The sequence below is a fragment of the Vulpes vulpes genome, chromosome 13, assembly GCF_048418805.1.
Source record: "Vulpes vulpes isolate BD-2025 chromosome 13, VulVul3, whole genome shotgun sequence".
NCBI classification, from domain to species: Eukaryota; Metazoa; Chordata; class Mammalia; order Carnivora; family Canidae; genus Vulpes; species Vulpes vulpes.
This window is the reverse complement of record NC_132792.1, coordinates 51,189,631-51,200,120: the sequence shown is the minus strand read 5'-3', so window position 1 is coordinate 51,200,120 and position 10,490 is coordinate 51,189,631. Positions and strand designations below refer to the sequence as shown.

Sequence of the window (10,490 nt, the reverse complement as noted above, 5' to 3'; positions counted from 1 at the left end):
GCAGAAGGTGATAAGTTTTTTTTTTCCAGTGGGAAAAATTCATTCTTATTTGCCACCAGCCAACTCAGAAGTGAAATTCGCAGACAATGAACTTACAGGGTGCTCTTTCCTATTCGAAGAGTGGGCTACTTTCCAGACACACCTACTCAGTCTTGCTAATACAACCCATATAACCTTTACTATCAAGAGGGATTTAATTTTCTTTGGTAATGATAGATTAAACATACTGATAAAGATTTTTTTGGGGGGGTATTTTATTGTTAGAAATCATGGTTGGAAATAAGTAGAAATATCCTTCATTACCTATATTTATTTTGGCCATAATGATTGATTTATTCAAACACCCAAGAAATAAATGAACATGCCTCCTGACAGATGCTTGGCTTCCCAAGTGCAGAGAGATATTTTCTTGCTTTCACATATCTCACATACTGTGGATGAAGTTTCCAGCTGGCCGCAAACGCTTCTTAAGACAGGCCTGCTGCATGCTAACCGGTCATTTGCATGAGAACTTTTCACTGCAGGCTGGTGGTTCTGTTTTGCCAGGCCTTGACAATCCACAGATTTAGAGCCAGAGAAATCTTATCTTTGGGAAACTCTTGCCACGTGGGTCTAACCCTTCTAATCAATATTAAATTAACATTCTCATCTTAGAGATTTTAGTGGAAAAATTACTCTTGAAAGGAAGGTGTGTAATTTTTTTGAATTAGGAAGAGTTAAGGTAAGTTGTCTGCTTTTCACGGTGAGGAACATACAGAACTTATTATGTGAAAGGTGGTCCAAGCCGAAAATGTTGGACAGATGATAAAGGGTAAATCATAAGATGACAGTGAAGAGGGGACTCTTCACCTTCAGGGAAGCATCAAGGACAAACACGCCTTTACCTACATTCTTTTTTTTTTTTTTTTACCTACATTCTAACAATGGGGCTTGGCCTGCTTCAGCTTTTCTCCTCAACTCTCTTCCCCATGCTGCCTGCCATCAATATCCCTGCTGTTTGTAATTACTTAGGTTTTACAGGCTCCTTCATTAACTAAAAACTTGATATTATCTTTGGGCACCAACCTAACCATGCAGAGGATGTAATTTTTAATGCATATAAAAGATTCTCAAGTCTTCTGATGCTCTGTTTGAGTATTTGCCTTCTAGAACTATTATTTCTATTTTGTAGATGGGTTCCTTTCAAGCCCCCTTGCTATTTACCTTCACAATTTTTCTTTTATATCTTTCATTTTTATTATTCAGGCTGTAAATTGTTATGTTCTCATAAATTACTCTCTACCTTTTCCCTATTTCTCTTTCTATAAGTACCCCTTCCCCCATCTTTCTGTTAAATTGGGATAATAGTACTTAAAACTCAGATCGCAGTTTCAGTCTGGACTAACATTGTATTTATTGCATAAATACAGAAATAAGTGACTTCCATAATTATTTTTTCTAAAACACTTTCCTAAAATGAATACATGAGTCACAGTTCTTTAATCTGTCTTAAAAATCGACCAGTATACCAAGGTCCTATTTTCTGAAACCATTAACAATCTAAGATTAGAAGAAAAATAATTAAAAATTTTACTTAGTCTCAACTTATTTTAAAGGACTGGTTTCCAGATCTCTCATATATTCTATTTTCTTGTCCCAAGTGGGATGGCTCTGGTGCAGTGTGGACCAGACGGCTGGAAGAAGGCAAAGGAGCTGCCATGGGCCTGGTAGGAGGGCAATGCCATGGTCTGGGGAGAGAGGGTGGGGGCAGAGGGGGGTGTACAGGGGACATGGAAAGAGTGGTGTGTGAAAGAAACCCTTTTGAGATGGAATTCAGGGGACATGGCTATTGATGGAATCTGAGTACAGCGAGGAAATGGGGTGTCAAAGATGATGCCCGGGGTTCTGGCTGGTGTGACCAGGTGACTAAATGGCAGGTCCATTCCCTGGGCCAGGAAACACAGAGGCATGTGGGCATCCATCACCTATGGAAAGTTCTTCTGCTCTTTGAACTTCCAGCGTGCGACTGTAGTCTATTCCATATTTCAATACTCTGCAAAGTGCTATAATAGGAGGGGATGTACCTGCATATGTATGTCATTTTTCTACATGTACCAAATTTACCGTGCTAGGAATTCCAGACGGAAGCTTTATGCAGCTAGATAAATTAAGGTGTTCAGCTCTTTGAGCCTAGTTCTATATAATATATATACTGGCTTTTATAAACTTAATGCTTCAGTGAAAAGTTAACCAGTGAATATCTAGCCCTGGTTCTTGGGAGGATATACAGTCCCTCCTAGTTGGCTGCTATGTCTGACTGCTGCTCCAGCCTGATTTGTACTTTCTGGAGTTACCTGCTGTCTACCTCCAAAATGCCTCATTGAAACCTTCCCCTTCATCTCCCAGACTGGATTAAATTCCCTACACCCATCTGTTCCAATTTCCTGTATTTTCCAACCCATGATTAATTTCCTTCAAAGGTGGACTTCCTGACTGCTCACTAAGCTCTCATACTTAAATTTCTCTTTTCTCATTCTATTTTCTCTCCTCCTCATTCTATTTTTTTTTTTAAAGATTTTATTTATTTATTCATGAGAGAGAGAGAGAGAGAGAGAGAGAGAGAGAGGGGCAGAGACACAGGCAGAGGAAGAAGCAGGCTCCATGCAGGGAGCCTGATGTGGGACTCGATCCCGGGACTCCAGGATCACACCCTGGGCCAAAGGCAGGTGCTAAACCACTGAGCCACCCAGGGATCCCCTCTATTTTTTTCTGATGCTTCTTTCTTCCTCAGTTTCTTTTACTTAGGTGACCTGTTCATCCTGTCCTCCCCCTTATCTTACCATCTGCCAGTTACTCTCTCTGAGCCATTATAAAGCCAACATCCCCAAACCCTGGTCTCCAGACATATGCTGAAGAGTATTTTAGCTTTTTTGGAGAAGGGTAACATTGACAGGCGTTTATGCAAGGAGAGAAACTATACTTTAGAGCTTTCCAGTTATTTAAAAAGCAATAAAACTCACCTCTTCTTCTGTTAGAGTTGGGTCCTCTTCCCGGGACTTGTAGGACAATGAACTAAATCTCTGTTAAAACAAACACAAGCCAAGGGAAGGTATAGTTTGAAGTCAATAATCCAGCCTTTCTTTTGCATATGTTTTGATAATCTAATAAAAATGTTTTCAAATGATTTTTAGGGAAGAAATTTTTCTACAAAGAAATTACGTCAAGCAACTGAGGATAAACACTTCTAAAAATTTGTGTGATGTTTTTCAATACCCAGTAGTATTAAATACCCAATGCCCTTTCCAGTCACTGGTGAAATCAACCCTCAAGTGAGTCCTTAATGCTGCTCCATGTCATACCACACTTGTTAGTATACCCGGTCCTGGCTCTCCTAGCTGTCTACCTCCTAGCTTCTTTTCTCTCCTCAGACTCCAACACTTCCTACCTCCTCACCCCATCCTTACTCTTAGCTGGTGACCTTGAGAAAAACTGATGAAATCTCCATGAACTTGTACCCCACCCTGCCCCCCATCTCTGTCTTCACCAACTTTCCTTTCTCCCTGTCACCAAAGAACTTTCTAAGCGCCTCTTTAATTAAGGTGATGAATGAAATCCTGTCCCCTCACATCTACTCAGGAATACGTGCTCCAGCAATTCTCCCATTTTCTTTAGATCATCAGCTTTTCCCTCCCTATGAAATCATTCCCACCCATGTGAAACCATGCTGTTATTTCTGATTCTAAATACAAAACAGCCCATCCCTTTATTAGCAGAACCTCCTAAAAGAGTTGTCTAAAAAAGCTGCCCAGGGATCCCTGGGTGGCACAGCAGTTTGGCGCCTGCCTTTGGCCCAGGGCGCGATCCTGGAGACCCGGGATCGAATCCCACGTCGGGCTCCCGGTGCATGGAGCCTGCTTCTCCCTCTGCCTGTGTCTCTGCTTCTCTCTCTCTCTCTCTCTCTCTCTCTCTCTCTCTGTGTGTGACTATCATAAATAAATAAAAAATTAAAAAAAAATACTTTAAAAAAGCTGCCCAAATAATGGTTCTCTTCCTATTCTTTCTCTAAACCCATTTCAGTCACACTTCTGACTCTGACACTCCATAGACACCAATATCCACCATGTAGCCAATGGGACTGACAGTCCTCAGCCCTCACTTTCTGATTCATCGCTGTTATTTGCCACAGTGGCCACTCCTCTGTCCCTGAACCTTCTTTACCTGGCTTCCAGGACACTGAACTTTCCTGTTTTTCTTTCCTATTTTGGTGTCCTCTGTTCCTTTTCTTTCCCAGACTTGTGCCCTGGGAACTCCTCTAGATGCCATTACACTCATTCGATGATCTCATCCAATGTCATAGCTTTAAGGAAAAATTTCTGCTGAGGATTTCCAAGTGTACAAATCCAGCCCAGGCCTTTTCTCATAAGGCTGCTCATTCATCCAGCTCTGCTGCTTCTACTCAGACATCCAGTATGTATCTCAAATGAAACATGGCCAGCACCGAATACCCAATCTTCTCCAAAAACTTGCCTGCCTGTCATCCTCTCCATTTCAGTTAAGGGCAATTCCATCTTTCTGGCGGCTCAGGCCAAACCTGGGATCGTCATTATTTTGTCTTTCTTTCTTCACACATCTGGTCCACCAACAAATCTCTTGGCTCTAGTTTAGTTTCTCCCATGACTTCTGGCCTGTTCCAAGCTACCACCATCTCTTGTCTGGTTTGTGAGAATGGCCACCTGTTTGGTCTCCTTGCTCCTACCCTTTACAGTTGAATGTAACACTACAGTTAGAAGTCTCTTTTCTAAACCTAAAATAATCTGTTATTCTGCTCAAGATTTTCTAATGACCCCTGATTTATTCAGATTATGAGTAAGGGCCATAAAGGATTTGGCCCCTGATTACCTTTCTACTACTCTTATCCTGCTCATCTAGTCCCCCTCCTCTTCCCTGGATAAGCTGGGTAAGGTGCAGCCTCAGAGCCTTCACATGCCCATTCCCTCTGCTCCATCTGCTCTTCCCCGACTTATTCTCACTTCCTTGAACACTTTATTCAAATGCCACCTTCACAGTAGGCATACCCCAATTCACAACTGTACTCCCACTCCACGTTCCTAATTCTGTTCTAATTTTTCTCTATAAAACTTAAAGCCTTCTAAAATGCCATATATTTTACTTACGTACATATTTATGCCTTTCTCTCCCTACTAAAATGTAAGGTCCACAGGGGCAGGAATTTTTGCTCATTTATATGTTTTGGTCACTAGTGTATTCTTAGCACCTAGAAGATTGTGTGGCATAAAGTTGGTACTCACTAAAATCTTGTGAATGAATGAAAAAAATGAATGAATATTAAATATTTCAAGTTCTCTGAATTGCTTTAAATTAGGATTTTTTATAATGGAGATGATGGGGTATTCATTCTTATATCACTATAGAAAGGTAATCTGATTCCCAGACAGATATATCCAGATTCTAATGTGGTATCTGGAGAACTGCTCACTAGTAGTGGTTAGACAACTGACTTCTTATCTTTTTCAAGTAAAAAAAGCTTTAATTGCTTTGGGTACTATAAACTTTATGTTAGTTTTATTATCTCTGGTTATATGAAAGGCAAAACATTAGACTGCATTTTTGCATTTTATGACTAGGTTCATAGATAGACACTTGTATTGGGGCTCGCGACAGCTGGTTTCATGAGCAATACTAAAAGTCAAAATGCATTCAGAGAATACCACAAAGAATGACTGACTTGGTGTAACCTAAATAACCATAGTCAGGGTTCACATTTTGATCATGACCTCCAGATGCTTTTTAAGGCTACTATTAACTGACTAACCCCTACGTGTCCTTCCTTCCTACCAAAGCCTCAGACGAGAACTTTGCTTTTTTGCTTTTTTTTCCTGTGTAGAGAATAGAAATCAGATACTAGTTGCTTAAAGAGGAGGCCTAGTTAAATCCCAAGGAGATACTGACAACAGGAGATGTGAATTTCAGGCTACTGTGGCTCCTACATCAAGTTATCAGAAAAATAGAAGGCTGAGGCATTATTAATACATTTTACAGCTTCGTTGACTATCTAAACTGAAGCGTTACAGGCTATTGCTTTGAAATTGCCACAAAATCTTTTACTTTATATAAAAGTATGCATAGAATCAGATACAACCAGTGGTCCTGTAAGTCTGTTCTCTCTGTGGTCTGATTCCTGGGACTCCTGAAAGGGTAAAGATCACCATGATGCTTGAGGAGCAACAAACAGAAGATGCTAAATGTGTGGCAAAGGGTCTAGTCTCCATTTAATTCCTGATCTTCAAAATGAAGAAAATAATACTCGGCCCCAATTAGACATGATGTAAACACTGGAAAATATCCAAGTAAGGTGTCAACAGAGAAATATTTTACAAACACGAGTTTTCAGTATTTTATTATTTGGAGGCAGGAAGAAGTCAAACACAGCTTACACTAAAACAGCTTTCATCATTCAACGAACCTGAAAGTGTTTGTATATATTTCCCAGAACAATGTGCCAGCCAAAGCCCAGGATTAGCTACATTAGATTCCCCATCAGGACAAAAAGCACGTGAGACAAAGGAGCCCACCTTGTTGGTGTCACTGGTCCCCTCTGTGGCTCCTTCTTCTGTCTTGCTCTCTTCCTTCTCCTGGAGGTTTTCGTTTTCGTCCAGAAGTTTAACAGGGACAGGTGGTGGGGCCTCCTCTTCCGCATCACACGAATCTCCGAGAACGGCCTCTGCATTAACACTCTGTCGACACTTTTTGTTTCTGTCCACCGAGGCGTATTCAGCAAAGTCTGCTTGGGGGGCTTGGGGCCCTGGAAGCTCTTTCAAGGCGGAAGTTGACTTTGATCTGCTGCTCTGGCCTCTCCCTGGGTTCACAGCTGTGGCCACCTCCTTAATTTCTTTCACAGTCTCATACAAGCAGTCCTCCACCATGTTTTCTTGGGAGGAACTATCCTTCAGCACTTCATATGGCCCTTCCATCCCCAGGCCTTGGTCCCCGTCCCCGCTCCTCGTGCTGAGCGTCGTGTCCACGGCACTGTCGGGAGGAATTCTGGGCAGTTCCCGGCTCTGATGACATTTCGGCTTCCCCGTGCTGTCCTGGGAGTCCAGCAGATCTGAAGCTGACGTCTGCACCTCCTCATAATGTTGCATGCACGTCAGAGTACTGTCTTCTGAAAGAACTAAAGTGGCAGAAGTAGTAAAAAGAAAAATGGAGAAAGACAATCTCTTAAATAATTACTGCAGTGAACCGGATGACGAAACGTTAGGTTAAATCAAGGTGCTTGCTTCTTACTGGACTCTGAGCTGCAAATTACAGATGATACGATTGTTAGTTGGTATTTCAACCACAGCTGAAACGAAAACCAGCGATTACGTCTTTCCAATACATTATTTAATGAGCTGTCCTGGCTATAAATGTGGTTCACGGTTACTTTCATTGCTTATTGATGGGATTCTTGTAGGCAGCGTGTCTAATGCGACCTGAGGTCTGACTCCATGAGAGGCTGGGCACCAAAACAGGGGGCATGTGTGGTAGCCACCCGCCCCGGCCTTCCTGGCCGCCTCCCATTTGGAGGGAATGACTGGTGCCCATCGGCCTCTACATGGTCATGGCAGACGTGATGGAAGCAGTGAGACAAAAATGTACCCTCAACCACAAGCACAAAGGGACTGTACCCCCGTGCCTCTTCAAAGGTCTTCCTTCCACCTCACCTCTCTACTACCATTTCTACCTCAAATTAGAAAGTCAACTGTGAAGTTCTTAGATGTCCACAGAGATGCACCATGTGAAACCATTCAGTCATCCTTTTAGCAAATGTTCTTTGAGTGCCTACTATGTGCCAGAGACCATTGAAGTGCTGGAGATACATCAACAAAGCAGAGCCCCGCCCTTCTGATACTTAACATCGTACTGAACAAGTTTTTAAATTACTGTCACCTCGGTTTTATATTCTTTTTATACTACATAATCTTCATATGTAAATATAAAAAGTGTACGTCTGTATTTATATATTCATGCATGTATTTATCTTCTACACTCTTTATATAGTATACAGTCCTTATGTGTTATATATAGTCCTTATATATGTAGATATGTGTGTGTGATTATAACTTATGATTTTTAATCTTTTTTTTTATTGACTGGATTGGGATTCGCTAAGACCCCTGGAGCCTAGGACAGTGTCTAACACAATGCAGGCCCCACTCTATGTGTACTTAATCATCACAGAGGGGGTGAACTTTTCCCTCCCGGTCCCAGACGTGTGTATGGTGGACAGAGAACAGGCATCAGAGCCTGAAGACTCTGGGGTTGAGGCTGCCCCCCGGCTTCCTTACCAGTACATGGGGTAACGAGACAACCTCTTATCTTACATCAGGTGGAAGCACTTTGTAAACAGGAAAGTGCAAAGCAAGCGTCATTGCTGTTTTTGTCAGGGAGAGCACCCAAGCGCATGAAATAGGCAGTATGCAGAGTGCTTCCAAAGGTGCTTCCAGGACTTAGCTTGCTGGCCTCAAATTAAGGATCCTCAGCACCCTGACTATGATCTGAGGCAAATTATTAGACTCTCCCTGGTGGGCAAAATAATGGCCTCTGAAAGTGTCCAAGTCCTAATTGCTGGGATCTGTGTGTGTGTGTGTGTGTGTGTGTGTGTGTGTGTGTGATGTTATGTGCAGCTAAGGGCGCAAATGAACTATTAGCTGATCCTGAGATGGAATTGCAGCCTGAGCCACCCAGGGGGGACCGATGTCATCATAAGGGTCCCTTCAAGTGACGGAGGAGGCAGGGAGGGTGGAGAGAGGTGGAGATGGAGGGAGAAGCTAGGAATGAAAAAATGCAGGTGGCCTCTGGAAGCTGAAACGGGTAAGGAAACAGATTCACCTGAGAGCCTCTAGGAGGAAATGAAGCTCTGCTGGGACTCTGACTGCAGGGCTAGGAGTTCATATATTTCTGTGGGTCTAAGGCACCAGGTTTGCAGCAATCTATTGAAGCAGCAATGTGCCGCTGTTTCTTCACCTGTAAGCTGTGGAGAGTTACGAGAGCCTCTTTCCAGGAGTAATATTACTACTAGTAACAGGAATCTTACAGAAGAGTTGTAGGATGAGTGAGTATACAAATCTTGGAGCCACAGCACAGAGAAACCCATGAATAAATATTAGGTTTTCATCCAAATGAGCTTATTTGTGCTAAAACTGGTAGGAATACAGGGAGTGAGCAAGAACACACTGCCTAGTTTTTGAGCTACATATTTGGAAACCGACTTCTTCCTCAGGCGATGAGGCCTGCGTGGAAAGCCGGTATCTTTGCGGAACTTACTGTCGCCATTGGTGAGTATCCCGTTCTGCTCGCTGCTGGCAGGTGCATCTGTGGCCAGGCTGGTCACCGAACGGCTGAACATCTCCTTGTCGGAAGGCTGCAGAGCAAACACCACAGGAACAATCAGAGTGAAGCAGAGGACAGTGGCCATGGCTTTTTTTTTTCTAAAAATTAAAACAGCAACAACAGAAACCCAACTCCACTTAAACTATTAAAAATTAAGCAAAATTGAATTGCTCAGTTGTACCAGTCACATTCTGAATGCTCAACAGCCACAGGTGGCTAGTGGTTACCGCATGGGATCAGGTTCAGACACATCCATCATGGGGCAGAGCTCTCTTGGACGGAGTTGTCCTAGACTCTTCAGGACACTGGGAATCTTCTGAGGCCATTGCCAGAGGTTTCTACCTGGTGGTCTACAAGCGGGCTACAGCTCAAGGTGAAAAGGGGACCAGAAGCCCCAAGTGCTGGTCAGAACCGACCCCAGCAGACAGCAGGCTCAGCCTCGTACCACAAGTGCTGAAGCATGCTGTTCTTAAAGGCATATGATGCCAAGAAAAACATGCCACCTGAAGGGAAGAGACTTCAGTCTGGCCAAAGATAGACAACGTCCTTGGTTTCTGAGACTATTTCATAACCAGCCACGCCTCTGCTTCAGGGCTCACGAGAACAATCATGTATGAAGCAGCAGGTTTGCAAACCTTTCTTACTCTCCCAAATTCAGGAAGGAAGCTGGGCTCCAATGTGGAGCTCCTATGTGGAATAACATGCCAGCCTGAGCTCTAGCTATGGGCATTCAGAAAGTAAGTTGGTAGTTCATGTGTTTCTTCAAATGCCCAACTGGTTCCACACAGCAGCCTGAATCACTGCTAACGTGACCTGTTCCCACGTCTTCTCACAGAATACACAGCGTGCGTGACCCAGGGCCACACCTGGACCATGTGTCAGGATGCCACGTGGCAAGTTCTTTTTTATTTTTTATTTTTAAAATTTTTTTTGGCAAGTTCCGATATAAACAGCTCCAGAAGCTTGGCTAGCTGGCTTCATAAGTTCTCTGACTTCTTACTGGGAACCCAATAATAATAGTAGAGAGCATACAGCTCACACTGTGTTGCGAACCCTTACTGGAGTCAGCTGCTTCAGTGTAAGGCTGCCCCTGACCATAGAGCGCCAGGAGGTGGGTC

At 43.1% G+C, this 10,490-nt stretch overlaps 1 protein-coding gene across 1 annotated transcript in view; it reads right to left on the bottom strand.

The window, feature by feature from the left end:
- PAG1 (phosphoprotein membrane anchor with glycosphingolipid microdomains 1) overlaps positions 1-10,490 on the bottom strand; it is a 141,335-nt gene that overhangs the window by 10,211 nt on the left and 120,634 nt on the right. The window contains exons 6-8 of the mRNA XM_072734425.1: positions 9,307-9,403; positions 6,573-7,171; positions 3,000-3,059 (exon numbers count right to left, since the gene is read on the bottom strand). Coding sequence (XP_072590526.1) covers positions 3,000-3,059; positions 6,573-7,171; positions 9,307-9,403 — 756 coding nt within the window. The remainder of the gene's footprint in view (positions 1-2,999; positions 3,060-6,572; positions 7,172-9,306; positions 9,404-10,490) is intronic.